The sequence below is a fragment of the Haplochromis burtoni genome, unplaced genomic scaffold (genome assembly GCF_018398535.1).
Source record: "Haplochromis burtoni strain Fernald_Lab_line unplaced genomic scaffold, NCSU_Asbu1 Contig_128, whole genome shotgun sequence".
Taxonomy (NCBI): Eukaryota; Metazoa; Chordata; class Actinopteri; order Cichliformes; family Cichlidae; genus Haplochromis; species Haplochromis burtoni.
Window position 1 is genome coordinate 987840 of NW_024582489.1, and position 19322 is coordinate 1007161.

The window sequence follows — 19322 nt, forward strand, 5'->3', positions numbered from 1 at the left end:
TGCCTCTTTGCTGACTTTAAGAACGCCCAATTAGGATAGCCGCACGTTTTGAGTGCTTCCATTATCCTTTCCCACCATTTGACCTTAGAACTGAAGAAGCTTCACGGATGAGAGGTGAAACATCTTCAAGCAACTTAAAGAAGTCCAGACGCTTTTCTTTGAAGCTCTTTTGACTTCTAATAAAGGCTCATACTTTGCAAAATAAATTAACATGTCATTACTTACGGGTGTTGGCAGTTCTTCTGAGCTCAGCTTGAACACTGGTCTGTCCTGATGAGATGGCCTCAGTTGCCATTTTGCACATGTCCTTAGAAAACAGAGCAGGAAAACAAAGTGTTGAGTGAAATCTGCACCTAATGCTGCAATTTTAAAATAAACCCTAGCGCTAGCATATAGGCGTGGCTATTTTAAATCAGTACACGATTATATTGCCTGTAGACTTCTGGACAAACACAATTGTTAACAGTGAACAATTTTCAGCTTTTCATAACATTAAAAGATCAAGTCTGGCTCACCTGCCTGTAGACCTGCTTGGCATGTTTAAGAATGGCAATGATGTCCCCAATTACAGTAATGCCGAGGTCCATCATGATGTCTTTACTGAGGTCCATTAACATGTTCTTCTGAATTCTGCCGAGGATTAAACAATCAGGACAAACAATGAGAGCATTAATAAAGTGCACATGATCACAGCATGAATGTGTTCACGAGGCCACAATGTCTTTACCTGTTGTCTACGAAGGAAACCGCATATGTGACAGCCAGACCAGCTGGGATCCCTGCATCCTTAAAAAACTGAATCCACTCTGAGGTGGCTTAAAAGAAAAATGGAAAGGTTGAAACATTAACCACCAAACAACTTAAGCAGAATCAAACACGGGTCTTTATAAATAAACAATGCCACAACTACAGTTGCAAGTAATGAGTTCTTTACTTGTTGATTTTTTAAAGTCTACAGTGTCACTGCTCCAGTTTGCTTTTGTTAAGAACAGAAAAATTGGAAACCAAAACACAACAGCAATAACCAAAACTCCTGGCCAAGTTGCCCACGAATTCCACAGGCTGTGATCACACTAAGTGTAATGTGGGACTGTTCAAAGTAATACTACAGTGTAACAAGACGCCAGTGGGAGACATAAACCACCAGAGACAGCAGCATACTGATGTCTAATACATGCTGACCGTGACCAGCTGGAGGTTATTTATAACCCCACATATGAACCGTCCTGTGGCTGCAGGAGCAGATAAACTGTGAAGGAAGCACAACAGCTGCCACAACAATGGCTATGCCGGACGTGAAACTCGGCCACGCGGAGACACGGACGGCGAATAAACTGTCATAGCACTTAGAAGCAAATCAGAGATAGACTATTTAAAAATCATTTAGTTTTAACAGATTGAGGACAAAGCGGAGTGGTAGATGTCCCGGAGCTGGTAGGCTAACGTTAGCATTAGCGGCGAGACAAGTTGGACGATTCAGAGGTTAAACTGGCCACTAATCTAGGACACAGTTCCCCCTTACGATTGTTTTCCCACTAAAGATTAAATCACACATTTCAGAGAGCGACACAAAACTCAGTAACACGGTTGTTTGTCCTAGCACTCTGTGTTAGCATTGTGTGAGCGGCTCCAGTAGCCGCGAATAAAAGCTGTTCCGCGGGGATCGCTGTGAACCCAAACGCTCGTAAACATTAAAGACGAGGTGCCAGTGTTAATATCTGGCGAAGTACTGCTGAAATAATTTAAATCAACCAATTGTTAACACCGGCTAGCCGGGCCTTTGTGCTCTCACCTGTTGTCACGGACGCCATGTTCACGACTGTGTGGTGACGTCAACCGCATGCAGAAAGGTCCCCAACTTCCGGCGGATCCGGAAACATTTCGGTCGGAAAGTTTTCAGTCTGGGACGCTAGAGAGCGACGAAGACCGGAAAATCACACAAATCACTGCCAACATCAGGTGATGTTCACTTTAATTATTTATAGGAAAATCAAAAATGCATGAATTAAAAAAAAAAAAATCAAACCTAGAGTTTTACTTGAGCATACTACAGGACATTGCTGTTTTTATGTTGCATTGCTGTGAAAAAGTATGTGCCCCCTTCCTGAGTTATTTTTTATTTGTATATTTTCTGACTTACATATTACAACATTAGCCAAAGACGGAAATGGTTGTCTTTCTCTCTGTTAGCCTGTGTCATTCCCCATAAACCACATTTCTGGAAAGCTGAGTCAGCCACACCCAGCCAGAATTTCTTCCAGACTGGTTGAATCAAGAAATCACTTAAAAGAATCTTTTTCACTGTCTGACAAAGTGAAGAAGGATAAATGATCTCAGAAAGCAACACGTCATGCCACACTCAAAAAAGCCTCAAGAACGTCTTTGACATCTATCTGTCTGGAAAAATTTACCAAGTGGTGAAACTTCACAGAACTGCCCAGCCTACTAAAACCACTGCATGAGTGCATCAACACATCCAGGTGATCACAAAAGACCCAGAATAACATCTAAAGTACTGCAGGCATCACTTGAATCAGTTAATGTCAGAGTTCATGATTCAACAATGAGAAAGAGATTGGGTAATAAAAGGGCATCCATGGGAGACTTATAGGGAGAAAACCACTGCTGAATAAGGCTCATTGCGTCTTTGACAAAAAATATCTGGATGATCTCCAAGACTTTTGGCAAAATATTTTGTAGCGTGATGAGACAAAGGGAGAATTACTTGGAAGGTTTGAGTCCCATTACATATAGATATACATACTTAGGTTATTTAGCAAAACACCAGCAAATCCACCTCTGAATGGCTCAAAAATAATGAAATGAAGGTTTTGGAATAGCCTTGTCAAAGTCTGGGCTTAAATCCTATTGAGAAGCTTTTGCATGACCTTGAACAAGGCTGTGTATGCTTGAAAACCCTCAATTTTGGCTGATTTAAAACACTTCTCCAAAGAAGGGTGAGACAAAACTCCTCCACAGTGATGTGAATGATTCATTGCAGTTATCACAAATGCTCCATTGCAGTTCTTGCTGTCGAGGGGTGGCACAACACAATAAAGGTTTAGGGTGTAGTTATTTTTTCACACAGGTTCAGGTAGGTTTGAATAATTTTTCCATTGATGAATTTAATAATTTAATCATAAATAATGTAAACTGCATTTTGTATTTAACTGGCTTACTTTTTTTCTTTTTTTGAATGATGTGAAAAAAAAAACACATCATTGTTTGAACTGCTCCAGGCCACTGCTGATTGTTCATATGCAATAATGACACTCATATAACCTAACCTTTGCTGATTGGTTTGGATAAGTCCATGCCTTTCTACAGCCTCACAGTGGAGGCCAGTTTTGATGTCCATTCAGGTAACCAAAAACTTGATTCTTTGTTCAGTGAATGACTATAAATGACAGCCAGTGACAGTCACTTTAAGTTTGAGGGCTGTCGCTATTTGAATTTTACTACTTACCTACGTTTGAAAATATGCATTTTTTAAAAATTTTTTTAGCAGATATGGAGCAACAGGCCTCACCTGCAGCAGCAAAAGCAAAAATACATCCGGAGTGAAGTCTCTGACCACTTGATGGAGGTAAGTATTCACTTTCTGTTTATCAGTGCTTTGTCTTCATCCTTCTAATTTCAGAAATGAAACATGAAGTGCCCTCACCCAAACAAAAAAATAATTAAAAAAAGCCAAAAGGCACTATAAAGCTCTGCACAGCTCAGATAAGTAACATAGACATTTTACACACAGTTAATATACAGATTAATGAAAAACATTAATAAATAAGCATTTTTATAAGTCTTTTTTTTATAATCAATTTATTATACTCTTACAAGTCACTGGGTATGAGGAAAACCACAAGTTAAAAGTCGTGGGGTTGTTTTAAATTCTGATTTGAGCTTTAAACCTCACATTAATTCCATCAGTAAGACATCTCAGGAATACATCCAAGATAAAACCCTTCCTGATATACTCTGACTCTAAAAACCTTGTTCTTGTATTCATGTCCAGTGGAACTGCTGTGCTCTTTTTTTCTGGACATCCCAAAAAGATTATCCAAAACTCTCCTGCAACGTTATTAACTAAAGGAAAAAAATAACTGGGAGCAGATCAGTCCAGTTTTAGCAGAGCTACACTGGCTTCCAGTATCTCACAGCACATCTCATTGACTTTTGACTGACTCTTACATATATGTATATAAAATCCTAAATGATCTTGGACCTTCTTATATGTCTGAAAGTTGGCTACTCTGTCCCTACTCACTCTTCAACCCTTTAATCCCAAATTGCTGGCAATTTAATCCTCCTCACAGAGAAGAACCCCTTTGAACCTCTATATGTGAGACTGGGATGTACAAATAAACTGAATTTTGAGACTTGCCAGTGAACCTTTTGCATATTGCATTTCATAAATACATTGTACTCTTCTATCTGCATATTTCTGTAAATTACAGGAATTTAAACACAGAGTAAACCAAGCATTACAACATGTTATTTCATTAATGTAAGCAAAATGTTATCTGGTTGGAGCTTGTTAAATGTAAGGATTTTTTGTGACAGTAGACATCAGATTGGTTTAACATAACAAGTTAGTACAGCATATAATACTTAATGTCCAAAGAACTGTGATGGATATTTTTTTATTAATATTATTATTATTTTTTTTACATTTTGTGGAATGTATGAAAATAATCATCAGGATAAAATATAAAGAAAAGAAACTGCAGTTCAGAAAAATGATAGATACATGCACTTTTCAGGTTCTTGCTCAACTTCTGCAGTCTCGACTCAAGTAAATCTTTTAAGGAGCTCAAAAAGAGCAAAACAAGTGTAAAAAAACACAAGAGAAGTGCACCTCAAGATATGTTATTTATGCAATTCTTCATAAACTGGAAAAATGTAAGGCATTTAGCCAAACCATCATTAAAGGAGACAGCTCACCCAGCTCTCATAGTCTAGAAAATGAGGAAAAAAAAAACATAATGTAAACTTTTTTTTAAGATGGCAAAGCCAGAGGTGGAATAGCGGACACAGGAGCTCACAGAGCAGAGACCGCAAAAGTGACACGGAAAATATGTCATACACTTTTGTACTCTTCCAAGATTAAAAAAAAAAAATGAAAATAAGGCTGTAAAAATAAGTAAACATTACATTTTTGTGACGTACAGAATAAATTAGGGTGATGTAAATGGACTACAAAATAGACCAGTTGATAATTTGATATCAGAGCACCTTCATGAGCACGTTATGTAATAATCCATGTATCTTTAATTACATCTTTCATAGAATTTCTTCATGCCCTTTACTTCTGTACCCATATTTATTATGTATTCCAAAACTGTAACTTTCACTCACAGAAAATAATATGAGGGTTTATTTAAAAAACAAGAAAAGCTGTTGATAAAAGCAGTGGCTTTCTATAACTTTAATCTTTTTGTATCATCAATATATAAATAAAAAATTATAGATTTTTTGATACATTCTCTGTGACGTTTGTCTCACACTAGATGTTATTTTAAACAATAAGGATAACGTTTAATACTGTAAGAAAACGTGTTAATTAAAGCAATACATCATCACACTTGACATATAGTAGCAGTCAGTTTGATCACTGTGTAATTTGCTACATTATGTTCATCCAAGAGGATAATAATATTGCATTTCATAACAGATGATATGAAACTGGAGCTCATATGGGAATTGTGGAAAAATAGAAATACATAGAAACATTCACCTCATCATAGAAAAATAAGAAAACTCTTTTTTGTTTTCAGTTAATGCTAACATAGCCATCGCACAGCTGGATATTTCTTCTCGTCCTTTTGTGTCACCTTTTCCAATTTACGAGCAACCCATTTGTTATTGTAACCTCACAATTATCAAAGGAAAAATAAAAACGATTTCAATTAAATCCAAAGCAAACAAATTTCATTAAAGAATGAGTCTAATATGTTGTGTGATGATCAGAGATGTAAGTGTGGAATGCAGGTACAGTACAAGGGCCCTCTGAGATCTATTTTTTCCACACTTGGAGATGGAACAGGCAGTTGATATTAAACTATTACTGAGTATTCAGAGCTTCAGCTGCATCGAATTCACTGTTATCAGCTTTCGTTCAGAATACAAAATTCTGATGAGACAACCAGCGTTTTCATTTGTCTGGACCTTCGGTGACTTTTCCACCGCTCAACGGTCTCATCATTGTAGTCTAGTATAAGTAGCACCACAAAAATCTATATACATGAGAACTATTGAATATGTTTTATGCTCATTCTGACACCAGAACATATTCTCATCACATTTGCATTTGGATAGAGATCAAAAAGGCATCTCCAACATCTGTACAAACACAGTCCTTATACAACATTTAAAAAACAAAACAAAAAAAACATGAGGTCTGCCCATTTTCTGACCACCCAGAGCCACTGTTTAGCAAAGATTTATACCATTAAACCAGCAATTTCTTTTCTTTTTGGAATAAACATGTTTATTAGTTGAAAAATAAAGCTTCTCATCCAGCAATAACAACAATTGATTTTTGGTTGTTTTTTTTTTTTAATCTCAGAAAGGCAACATGTATTGTCGAGTATACCAGTGGATCAGCTTTAACATGATGACGCCCATCAATCAAGGCTGCAGTTATGCTTCAAACACTTTTTATCGGAAATGCGAACGCCACTGAGTGGCATGTTTACACTGGGTGTGAAATACTTTGGCCTTACAAATCAAACAGTTTAATCGTCACGTTTTCATCTGAACACTTACACTTTTAATATGCGCATTGACATTCAATCACTTTTTCCCCCCTCGTTTTCTGCTAATGAGCAAGTGGCGTTAAGGTGTCAGTAGCTTTGGGACAGACCTCACAGAGGAAAACACAAACAAAACAAAGGCATTACCACAACCTTCTAACATCATTGTCATTATAAACATACATTTAATGTAACTCGGATAGTGCTTTATATCGTTTATAAAACATAAATACACATTGACAGAGGCAGTGACATCGTGCTTCATGTTGAGGGACAGGGCAGTACTTTATAATATATATATATATATATATATATGTTTGTTCATTTAGAAAAATATTGATTTTACTATTTTATCTTCTTCTTCATTGACAAAAATATCCCATTTAGATCTACAGACATTCATACATCATGGTATATATACTTTTATATATATACATGTTACCTTTAACTATGTAGATGGGTATGGACTTAAATTTTTTTTCCTCGTAGTGCACAGCATGCCTCCAAAGTTGCCAAATGAAAAAAAATACAATAAGATAATGAAACAATAAGTATGCAGATATAATAGGAACATTTGTGAAGAAATCTCCCACTTAAAATGACAAAACATACAAAAATAATAATAAACGCTAACAGTACAGGAGAAAGCGGAGGTCAATGCAAAACAATTAAACACACAAACAAATATAAACATTAAAATATATAACGGTTCTTACTCAAACATACAGGGGAAAAAAAATTACAAATTCACAGGCAAAGGAAAGGACGCTTTACTCCAAAACAACAGCCCACACGTTCTCCCCTTTCGTTTCCAGGTCTTGCTTTTGTGCTCACTGGCCCCGTCAACCTCAATAAAGAAAGAAATAAACGGGCCAGGTGCCTCAGAGTGGACGCACTCACAATAAACGCACCTCCGCCTCATCCCCGTTAGAGAACAGAGGAGGTACAGAGACCACTGAGCCCAATGTTTAGAGGTTGTCTGAATCACTATCCCCAAAAAAGAAAAAAAAAGAAAAAAGAAAAAGTCTCTCCTCTAAATAAAGGCATCGGTTCACATCTGAATGAGTGTGAGCAAAACTCTGAGCTGGTGCGCTGCAGCAAACATCTTCAGTTGCTGAAAGCGATGGCGTGAATATACGCATGTCGGCCCAGGGCGATGAGGCTCTGTGGTATGGAGGTGTTTTTACTGAGGTCACCCTTCCACACAGTTGGCAAGAGAAGATTTTTTTTTCTGTGTGTTTTATTTGTTTTTTTATTCTTTTTTTCTGTTGTTGTTTCTATTTTGTTTCCTTTTTTTTAAACTTTTGGTCACAAAAATCCGTCGTTAAAATGAAAGCCATCCTCTATCCGGACTCCCTCAGAGCCTTTCCTGCTTGCTTCCTTAATTCCTTAAGTCTCTCTATATCCTCACAACTGGTGTGTCTAATCTTCATTGTGTGAACAACATGAAAAATGGCTCAGCAGAAGACAGTGGCATCCATCTTGCATTTTTTTTTTTTTTGCATGTGTTTGTTCATCAATTATGCGTCTGTGTGCGTGTTCAGAGTATTTAGCTGCTGTTCACTGTAAGGATTTGAGCAACGTGCTCCAAGAAAAGACTCTTCCGTTTGGTTGGGCTTGCGTCCATGTCCTTGTATGACAGGGTTCAAAGGGGGGCATGTTAGTTGAGCCGGCTTTCACTCAAGGTCCCAAGGGCTGGAGGGTGTCTTCGGGCTCTCGGGGGTCGAAGACTTCAGAGAGAAGGAGAAAGAGACAGAAGAGGAGAAAACAGAGATGGGTAGAGATGGGTCGCACAGCAGGTAGGCAGACGTCAGAAGATTTTTTTTTTTGTGGTTTTTTTGTTAAAAAAAAAGAAAAAGAAAAAACGAGAGAAGGAAAAAGCACAAGATTTAGTGGCGGGCTGTGACACTCAGATCCTTAACTTGCCAAGTCCAAACAGCAAATGAAGAAGCAGAGGGAAGTCGAGCAGATGAACAGTTAGAGGTGAGCGAGAGATCAGCAGCCTGTCTCCCACGAGAAGAAAACCTGAACAGAGCGTCCTTCGTCCCTATTTCAGATTTGCACAAATACATTCAGCGAGAGGAAGAAAAGCATGGAAAAGGATGGGAGCACTGGAAGAGGGGCAACCGACAGAGGGAACAAGTTAGGGGCGCTTGTGCTTGTCGGAGTGATCGTGTTGTTTCTTACTCAATCAGAGTACAAGCTTAAGAGAATTCACTGTGAATTAATCTGTTAAGCCACAGAATTTAAGATTGGCAACTTGGACTCAGTTTTCGTAACCCAGTTTTATTCACCCATAATGTCCAGTTGCGAGTGTAATAGAAAACTAAAATATAGTGAATGTTAAAGGTTAGACCTAATGTGCAACTATTTGTATGGCTCTTAATTAGGATACATTTCAGAATGTGTAAACTCATAATCCAATCAGATGTAAACCATTGGTTGTTTTTGTTGTTATTTTTTTTCTCAATCGGTGAGGCTGATCGGTACTGTGCGTGTACTTCAGCCTCTACTTCCAGCGAGAATAATGTGCGTGTGTGTTAACATGTGTATGCGTGTGTCTGTCGGTCAGTCAGAGCGCCAGCAGAGAAGGCGAGTTCAGAGAATCGGACGACTGCTCGCTACTGCTGTTCCGCTGGTTGGCACTGACCCCGCAGGCTCCCTCTGGGTAGGTGAACACAAATGAAGATGTGTATGAGGTGTTGTAGCTGCCAATGGCCGCATCGTCATGGTTAACACCACCACCACCACTGTCGTTGACCATAAGGCATGGCCCACCAGGTGCTGGCTCGCTTGAGCCATAAAAAGAACTAGAGAACTCTACCTCCTGCATTATTCCAGGCTGAGGCTGCTGCTGGACTTGCTGCTGCTGTTGAACCGGAGGCTGGGACTGTGTGGAGGCAGGATGGGCTGTGTAGGCAGGAGGCAGATAGAAAGAGTCTTCCTTCACAGTCAAGCCCACAATGGAGACAGGCGGTTGTAAGGCCTGGGGAGGAGGCAGCTGGGACTGCACTGGAGGCAGCTGTGCTGAGCCCTGCTGAGGCTGGTCCTGGTATGGGATCTTACAGTTTGCCTGGTGAGCCACCAGCACAAACTCCAAGCGCTCTTTCTCTTTCTGTAGCTCTGAGATCTCTGCCTCCAGTTCTGCCTTTGCTTCCTCCAGTACGTCTGTCTCCTGTGGGTTGGTACAGAGGATGAAAGAAAAAATGGGGGAGAAGGAGACGGGAACAAGGCAAAGGTGGGTGAAATGGGAAGAAGATGTGCAGCAGATAGAAGAAAGGAGTGTTAGGTATGCCAATCTTCTTTGTGTTTATTCCAGTAGAAATACCTCCCTGCTTCCCCTACAGCCGTATATGCAAGGTGGCTTATAGAAGAGTATGTTAATTAGGCCTTAACTACCAAAAGTACAATAGTCTCTTTTGAGGACTGTAATTGTCTTCGCTGCAGCTAAACACCCATTACCATAATCCTCTCTCTTGTACACACATGCAAGCATTTATTACCCCACCACACGATGCTATGGGAGGTAACATAAAATATGCAATTATCATCATCATTCGCTCTGAAAGCAAGAACAGGGCCAGGCTCACCGACTGCAGTCTGTCTGTAAGTTCTCGTCTGCGATTTCGGCATTTGGCAGCAGCCAGCTTGTTCCTCTCTCGACGAACACGTCTCTTTTCTTCTTCCTCGGGTGTTAGCTAAGATAAGGAAGAATACAGATTAGCTTAAAAAAAAAACACTGGCTATTTTAATTGACTAATTTAGCTTAAAAACACCAAATAAAGCTACATTTGATCACAGCTGACAGATAAAAGTTGCTTGTGCCTGAACAGTGAACTAGCCTTCTGCCGTTTAGTAGGTTTGTGCAAATGAGAAAATACCAAAGCAAACACCAAATACACCAATTAATTACCCACCCACCCATTAGTGTTAGCACACACCACTGCTTAACATTACAGACACAGCGTTATTACCTTTACTGGCTTCCTCGTAAACAATATACCTGCAGTGCATGTATAACATGCGAGGGTCAACAGACAAACCATTCAAGCACGCAAACTTACTAACACACCAACATCTCCATCTTCACTCACAGACTCTTCTCGTGTACGCCGAGTTCGGGCTCTGGACTGACGGACAGGGCCAGCTGCTGGCCCTGGAGTGTCTGAACTCGGTGGGGTGAATCCAGATCCCGAGGAATAACTCGGGCCTGGCATGTCAAACGGATCAACCAGTGAAGCTGGTTGGGTCATGGTCGTGGTCCCGGTGGAGCCACTCTGTCCAGAAGCCTGGGATGAGATGAGGGTTGGCTGTACCATCCACTGCAGGTCCTGACTGGTGGTGATGGCAGTGACGGTTGGCACGAATGAACCGGGCATCTCACCTCCACCACTTGTCCCTGGCCCGCTGCCCACAATGCTCAAGCCAGCACTTGCTGACACACACTCCTGAGGAGGAGATGTCAACAATTAAGTTTTATGGACCAGAGCTCAGATCAGGTAGAGCAGCAAAAAAAATACAGACAGATACAGAAAAACCAGAAAAAAAAGCTGGGATCTGTGCATCAGTCCGATCACTGTAGCAAACCGGATACATTTAGTACAAACATGCACTGAAATTCTCATCAGCTGCAATAAAGATCTGCTTTAAAGTGTAAAATGATTTAAATTCAGATTTCACCTAAAACTATTTGTATCTGTTTGCTATTCTCATCTGACTGTAGATAAACTACAACAAGGTGTGAAAAACCCTCTGCTCCGAATGTGGCTGAATGTATAAAACAACAGCTGAAGAGATACTAGTATTTATCATATACTAGGAAAGTCATGCTAGGCTGCCACAAACAGAAAGAAGAATATTAACATTAATAATTTAATATGCCTGGACCCATTATGTTAACAATTACATAAAGAAAGGTTTAGGCTACCTGACGTGATACAGTTTTAAGACTCCTTAGTGATCAGACATTTTACGCCAGGGGTATCAAACTCATTTCACATTGTGGGCCACATGCAGCCCACAGACATTTAATCATACATTAAACCCCTGAAATATTTTAATATAAGAAAAACAAGTGCAGTTTTAGGTGATATGACTCAGTTTTTCTAGATGATAGAGAAATTCCACTTGGGGCTTAAATTGTAAGAAATAAATCTGTAAAATTAAGGAAGAAGTTCTGTTAGCTCATTGCGCAGACTGTCCTGCAATTATAAAGCTGGAAATGTTTGTTAGTTGACAGACAGAATGTCCTCTTTTTATTTATTTATTTTTTCTATTGTAAACTTACTTTATAAATCATGCATTTCTATAGTAGACAGTGAAAAAACAGGAACATTCTGCCATTTAGCTGTTTATCTGTTACTACTTTGGTGAAGTATAAATAGCCGTGGGAGAAGTACAAAAGCCATAAAACCTATGAAAAAAAATACAGCAGAAAATCTAAAATTTATGCACTCCTTCACATTTTCCAAAGCTGTCAAGTGGGCCAGATTAAAAACTTTTGTGGCCACTTCTGACACTTGGGTCTTCTGTTTTACACCCCTGTTGTAGGCCTATATTACCTAGACCCAGTTTCTGACTTGTTTCCATTTCTTGATATTCATTTAACCACCTTTTCCGTGGGATTTACCAAAGAGTGGAGAAATGCTATTTGTTGTAAAGGTAGGAGCCAAAACGTGTTAAGGTAGCAGCCTTGGATTTCTCATTATATAGAGAATTTGAATTAAAAGGGTGTTCAAGAATGTTTTGTTTAACTTTAAGCAAAAAAAAAAAAACAACAACAAAAAAAACTTGAAATTTACGACTGTAGGTGTTTTTATTGTTAAAATAAAAAAGACGGGCTATTAAGCTTTCCTCTGCGCCCATGTCTAAAAATAGTCGTGGAAAGCTCAAATCTGTCGCTGGTATTTTATATTTCATACTCGGGGGAGTATCGCCGTTCATTAATATTCATTTGAAAGCGCGTTCAGACGTTTGGACCGACGGCTCTGAGAGCGACCGCCTCCACCAATCGTTTCTCTCTAAACGGCGTCTCTCCCGCCTCCTTCCTCCTCCTCCCTCACACCCCCGGTGTTCCCCTTGGCAACGCGACGTAGCACTCCAAAATAGAACGGGCATTTACGTCACGGCGAGAGGAGAGCGGAGCGAGTGGAAGGAGAGAAGCGGGGCAAAGGGGCGGGGCTGCGGCGCTTACGTCGGAGAGTTCCAGAGCGCTGTCAACCGCGCTGAGCACGTTGTCAACGCCGCCACCGGGGCTACAGTCAACACACAGACGTTGAATTTACATCCAGTCATCCCGGTCATTTAAGTTCTGACTGCAGAAAGACCGGATACACCAAATGTGCTGACTTGGTGTAGTCGGTCTTCTGTTAGCGGTGACAGAGCCCACTGCTTCATAAGCCATAAATACGTTTATATTCTGTATATTTATACATCTGACACACCATGCAGAGTGTGTTTAAGCAAAAGCACATGTCATAATTAAATGACAGGTTCATACCCAGTGATCGCGTGTCAGTCATATTGCATTTTTAAACGAATAAACAATCTGAGGTAAAAATGCTCTCCGACTTTTGTTTTCACTACATTTCCAGTCTGCTGACTGGAACTTACCTGTGGAGCACTGGTGGTCGGCGGGCTCCCGAAGGAGTCCACGGAGGAAAGGTACTGGGACTCTATAGATGGAGACGAGCTTCCACGGGAACCGCTGTCTGGGTCGCCGGGAAATCCTTGGTACATCTCCCCGGGGGGGCCGAAAGAGAACGCGACACCTGCAGGTACCGGAGAGAGAGCGATGTCACCTGCAGCGGTAGGGCAGCGGCACACACAAGAAGATTACTAAAGGAGGAGAGGTACTGTAATGAGAGAATGACTGATGTTAAACTCGGTGCACTTAACACAAGCCAGCTGGCGCTTGCTTTAAATTAGGCTGTTCTCTCATAAATGATGGCAGGCGGTTAATAAGTAGCCTGCAGCAGCGCGTTTTATGCGTTTAAACCGGTGTCAGCAGGGAAAACTGTCTTTAAGCATCTCCTATGAAGCCGTCTGAAGCAGACAGATGCTCCCGACCTACTTTAAAATAGTGCGCTTTCAAAAAGCGACTTTTGCTCTCAAACCGTTTGCGCTCACAGCCACAAAAAGTAAGCGTTTCTTACCTATGTAAGTCTTCTTGTTATTCCCCGGTGAAACGCTCTTGGTCTCTTTCCAAAAAAGTTGCATGAAGACTCTTAATCCAGTTCCCCGCTTTTAGACGGGGGAGGGAGGTCTACCAGTTCAATCTGCGAAGAAGTCCTCCCCGGTTCAGCGGTAAATCCTCTCAGTGCTCTCCGTTATCCGACCTTATCAAACGTGCAAATATACATCCATAAAGTCCGCTCACGGAACGCCGGAGGACGCTTGCTATATTACGGTGCACAGTAGCAGATCTTGTCTTATGAATGAAGCCCAGAGTAGAAGCAAGACATTTCAACGGTCTAGTCCCGCCTCGGAGTTCCGCTGACGTACATGACCATATTTGTGCCTGATGTTGTGTTTGGTATCCTTGGTGACGTTGAGGGATTCCCTCTGCCACTGAAATGGACCAGAAGCTCACCTCGTCGACGGATAATAATAGACTTTCTTCTTTCTTCTTTTTTTTTTTGGTCATATCACGGGCATGAGATATTTCTCACCGTCTGACAATTTCTGAGAGGAAATTTTAAGAAGCTCGGGGGTGATAAATATGGAAAGTATCTATTTAGGACTCTGTTTGCGTGTGTTTTTGATTGGGACATTTATTTAGTCATAGCAATACATAATATTCCTATAATGTGGAGGTTTGTTACGTTGAAATCAGTGGCACATTTACCCAATTGTAATTGTTATTAGTCTGCTATATATTGGATAAACCTATAATATATATTCTGTAGATATTGTAACTGGGATAGATAAGTAACCTTTATTTATTTATTTTCTTTATTTACAATATAATACGTAACCTGGAAAACACCAGAAGAAAAACAATGGATTAAGTTATGCAATACTCACAGCTCAGGACGGAATCCCGTCAACATGCGAGGGAAATCCTGCTGAAAAGTTTCTCAGGACACGCCCTCGGGAGTCCTCTGTGCTTGTGAGCCTAATGTTTTAATGAAAGGAAAGCCTCCTTTTCTTCTGTGCCTGAACACTCCTTAAACCCGAGGGCAGGTACGACGCCAAGCGAGGTTTTACGACTTTTAAAAATGTATACACCTAATCTGTTATGGATTTGAGTGTGGGCAGGACAGTCAGAGAGCACTCAGAGAGTGTCAGAACATCGGTCTTATTCACACCCCTCTCCTCCTCCTCCTCCTGAAGAAAAAAAAAGGAAAAATAAACATTAGTTGGTAAACAGCAGTGTTATTCTGACATGTACAGTGGGCAGCAGTGACGGAAATCTGCGCCTGTCATTGCAAACATCACCGGGACGAGCACAAAAGTGATTCATTATTAAAGCCTACATGCGGACAGCAGTGGGAATGTGGCAGGTGGGAGTTTGGCATTGGCTTGGGGGGAGGAGGGTCGCTCCAAGGGCCAAATGCGGGAACATGGGGTGTCAAATCATGAATGAAAATGTGAAATACAAGGCCTACGTTTTGTGTTCGTGATGTCACACAGTGTCACTGGGCGGGCTTGCTGCTGCGAGAGGGCTACGGCAATACAGTCGGTGTGTGAAAAGGCGTGAGCAAAAAGGGAAGAGTTGGGGATAACGAGTTATTAGTCAGCGCCGCAACAACGTCAGAGACGAGGATCCACGGAGGACGCTGTGTCCCATCCGGACTGCCGCTACCGGTGCCGTGCGGCTGAACCGGGATGACTAACTCCGTCGATGCGAATTGTTCCTGATGGGGAATTATTAAGGTGAATGGCTGATAACGCAGGAAAGGCAGCCCACATTCACGGGGAAACCAATCACTGCCGACTAACATAGCTTCCGCTATTTTAACACAACATATATCTAGTCCGATTAAAAATACAGACATGCTTCCCAGCGACAGAAGAAGACGTGTTTACTTTTAATAATCTCTAAAACAAGCGGTTAAAAAGAGACACGGTGTGCTAAAAGAGGCAGGGGCCATGTGCTGTACACGGGTTTGCTGAATGTGTGTAGCGTTGCGTCGCCATGGATACGCCGTTGCATCTGACGCAAGCACGTATAAATTTGGTCTTTTTTGTTATGCCGCTTAGCAACCGGTTTCCGTGGCAACCGGCTATGGGTGACAAGACAGCAGCCGCACACAATATGGCTTCCGGATTCTTTCTGCACAGAGAACAGTGGCAGCAGCGGAGAGGAACAGAGAGCAGTGCGGCGACTATTGTTGTTTCAGCGCACTTTTAACCGTTAACGACCGTTTTTTTTAATCTTCCTTTTCCACCCTGTGCTGCCTGAACTACCCTCAGGCAGTTACAGGTTCAACATCACTAAACTAGCTGTCATACCGTCCGAGCAGTCGCCGGTAAAATTCCCGACTCCATGCGCTAGTCGCTGTGTCGTTAAATATGCAGTTGGTATGGCCTCAGTTCTTATTTCGTGCAATAAACACATTAACTGTTACACAAAAGGTGGGCAGTAATTACTCCTGTACCTGCAGAAGCGATTAATTATGCATTAATTATAATGTTGTGAAACAGGTCATTAACTTTCATTCCAGTGAATTAAAGGTGATCTACTCAGCGTCAATAAGTTGCTTGGATCATATAGATTATAATTAAAACAGCAACACTTTATCAGTGAGCAGCAGGAATTTGCTTTGCCAAGTGTACTAATCATCAAGTAGGGTTGCATTTGTAAAGGTTGTAAACCTAATGCTGAAGTTTTTTCACAAGTTTCTTCATAGGCTCCATGGGCCTAAATAGTTAGTCACGGCTAGACTTTAGTCAGAGATGGTGTGGAGTTTCTAGACTGCAATCCTCCCTCCAGACTGTTTACTTCATCGCAAGTTTGTGTGTTTACAACTTGCGGTGGTCTAGACTCCTGCCAAGCTAGGTAAAAATGAAAAAATAGAAAGTGGTTGGTGTTGTCTAATGCCCCTGACGTGCTTTGTTTTGCTTGCCCCTGTCTCTTAGCGTATTTTCGGGAAGTCACTAACTTGCACTGTGCTCATGAGGCCAGCCCCTGTTTCCTTTTGGAAGGCGGGCCATGTTTGCTTGGTCTGGCCCAAAATACTTGTTACTAGGCAACGATTAGGCCTGTCCCACTTGAGAGCGGTGTTGTTTACACCCCTTTCTGGCTCCATATCCCAACAACATTGCATAACTCTCACAGGCTTCCCCCACCTAACCGAGAGAAATTTGATCAGATTTCTCCCCCCCCAGCCAACCAAAGCGTCTCATACTCTTATGCCACAGCTCTTCTTTTGGCCACTCTACAGTTTCCTTCCTCATCTTTGCTGTATTCTGTGTTTCGGCTCGATCGGTACAGCAAAAATTAAACTGCGACGAGGACTGTTTTGTCTTTCAGGTCAAAAACCCCTCAAAGCTCATTCTTACATGATCTTTAAAGTGGTGGTTCAGGCCTCTGTAGCTGCTTGAAAACTCGTATCGTCTAAATCCAGCAGTAATTCTTTCTTGGCAAAGTTTACTGTCTCCCTCCACACCTATGTAAACATGGCCTGTGTATACTGCATTAGCTGAAGCACTTGAGGTGAAATTAAAAACGCAGAGCCCTGAATTTATTAATATTTGAATCAAGATGAAACCATAAACTTTTGAACTTTTATTTCTGCAAAGATGCACGAGTTTCCTGCCTGCCTGTTTTCAGATATTTAACAGATTTTCTTTATTGTCATGGCAGTTTTTAGTGTAAAAATCATGAATGCACTCAGGACTACACGATATGGATTGATACCAAATGCTTGCAATAAATCCTAAGTTTAAGGAGAGGACTTAAGGCAAACTTTGGTGTTTGATTTATAGTGGTGTAGCAGTCATGTTATTTTGCACCTCCACACACCCTTTGGCTTGCGTACTAGCTGGTTTATTCTTTCAGTGATGGCATGCAAAGAATGGAGTAAATGATTAAGATTTGTAGAGATTTCTCCGCTAATCACAGCTGACTGTTTTGTGTGTATCTTACGAGCAGAGGTACGAACTCGTTGTCCTCGTTGCGAGGAGCCAAAGATTGCCTCAGTGTTATCCTCCACCTTCCCTCGACTCTCTGTAGTATTCATGTTGTTTTTCAGGCTCTGCTTGTGTCTGATTTGTCTTCGCTACATTTGTTTGGCTTTTGTTTTACTTCACATTTGCTGGTAAACTAGTGCCTGATTTTCTGCAGATGTTACAGCCACAGTTTTTTGGTTTAGATTAGACAATATAATCCCACAGGGAGCCCACAATGAACAGTTTGTATCATGAAGTTAATGCTCACTGAATAGGAAAATTCCCATGACCTCCTTGACATCCGTGTGTGGAGAGCCAGTTAGATTATTTACACTCGCATCTTTTCCAGTCTTTCTCGTTCCCATCTCCGCCGCCGCTCGCCTTTGTCCTGTTTATGTCCGTGCACTTGTGTTTATATGGTGTAATCCTTGTGGCTCATTAGACAAGTAGCAAGCTCGCGAGTTTACACGGCACACACGCACAGGGATGATTTAGAGCGGTATGTGGAGAAGGTAAAACATTCGACTGTGCATGCGTCACAACCTTGGTTGCAGACTCTTCTGAGACAAAAAAATTTTCACGTCATTTAATTTTATCTGGCTTGGTGGTATCAGGCTTCATATAGTTGTTTTCCTCTGTGTTAAGCAGGTAAGTAGGGCTATGGTTGACCATGGCACTGCTGACCTCCTGAAAACAGGGCCTTGACAGCACTTAATGATGAAGCATAAATTAAAGAGATGCTTGCGAGCTATGTGTGAGGGAGAAGTTAATGTAACATGGCAGAAAATGTAAAAATTTTAGGTTTTTTTCTTTATCCTTTGTTTTTTTTGTATTTTTATTTTATTTGGCACGCCATCCTAAACCACTGTTTTGCAACGACAACAAGGATAATGTCTCTTTACTGTTGCCGTACTATGTTCTGAGTGACATTACTTTTTCCGTTGTGATGAAAATGCCTCTAAATAACCATCTGTGCAATTGTACACGGCGTCAGACCAATCTTTTTTCTTTTTTTCTGCTTGTAAGTGCAGCCATAAACGTCAGCATTGAGGCACAGAAACAAGAGTGGATGGCTCTATTGTATCATGCACTGCATGGGAGTCGGATGCCTAAAGTTAAATGCAATCAGTGGGTTTCAGTATTCCACAGCTCTCTGTGACTCAGACACAAGCAGCGCGTCAATCCTAGCCTACTTTCAACAGGCTCGCTGCCAGTCAGAGAGGCAAAGTGCCAGAAAGAGGGAGGGACAAGAGCAAGCGGGTGAGAGAGAGAGAGATGATGAGATCAGAGGTGGAAAGTAACTCTGTGTGCCTCAACACAGTGCTTAAATGCTGTTGTTAAAGCCAGCGCTGAGTCATTAAACGTAGAATTTTTTTGCATGTAAACTCAACATTCCCTACATATGTGTCCACTTTCTTTCTCGCAGCACACACTTTGACATTGTAGTAAAAACAC

At 41.2% G+C, this 19322-nt stretch overlaps 2 protein-coding genes across 8 annotated transcripts in view; both read right to left on the reverse strand.

Annotated features, from left to right (window-relative positions):
• The window catches only part of cunh19orf47 (chromosome unknown C19orf47 homolog), a 16983-nt gene extending 15100 nt beyond the window's left edge, over positions 1-1883 (reverse strand). For both annotated transcript variants that reach the window (XM_005929985.3, XM_005929983.3), the window contains exons 1-4: positions 1793-1883; positions 728-815; positions 516-630; positions 226-307 (exon numbers count right to left, since the gene is read on the reverse strand). In XM_005929985.3, coding sequence (XP_005930047.1) covers positions 226-307; positions 516-630; positions 728-815; positions 1793-1811 — 304 coding nt within the window. In that variant the 5' untranslated portion in view covers positions 1812-1883. The remainder of the gene's footprint in view (positions 1-225; positions 308-515; positions 631-727; positions 816-1792) is intronic.
• Positions 1884-8051: 6168 nt separating this feature from the next.
• Positions 8052-14300, reverse strand: fosb (FBJ murine osteosarcoma viral oncogene homolog B). Of its 6 annotated transcripts, none has more exons than XM_005929982.3 (6): positions 13907-14300; positions 13365-13552; positions 10817-11200; positions 10343-10450; positions 9577-9927; positions 8052-8482 (listed from the first exon to the last, which is right to left on the reverse strand). In XM_005929982.3, exons 1-6 carry the CDS (start codon positions 13968-13970, stop codon positions 8429-8431), a joined length of 1149 nt encoding a protein of 382 aa, XP_005930044.1. In that variant the 5' UTR covers positions 13971-14300; the 3' UTR covers positions 8052-8428. The 6 variants fall into 6 exon arrangements, with proteins under 6 accessions (XP_005930044.1, XP_005930043.1, XP_005930041.1 ...); XM_005929981.3 differs by having other exon boundaries at positions 8052-9416; positions 13907-14299; XM_005929979.3 differs by having other exon boundaries at positions 8052-9927; positions 10847-11200; positions 13907-14296.
• Positions 14301-19322: the final 5022 nt, after the last annotated feature.

Excerpts from the sequence above, each read along its gene's own strand:
- fosb (XM_005929976.3), bottom strand. The coding sequence starts at position 13,970 with ATGCAACTTTTTTGGAAAGAGACCAAGAGCGTTTCACCGGGGAATAAC. Across the intron at positions 10,451-10,816 it reads ATGGAGATGTTGGTGTGTTA|CTAACACCCGAGGAAGAAGA; the intron begins GTAAGTTTGCGT and ends TCCTTATCTTAG. Across the intron at positions 9,928-10,342 it reads TTACAGACAGACTGCAGTCG|GAGACAGACGTACTGGAGGA; the intron begins GTGAGCCTGGCC and ends ACCAACCCACAG.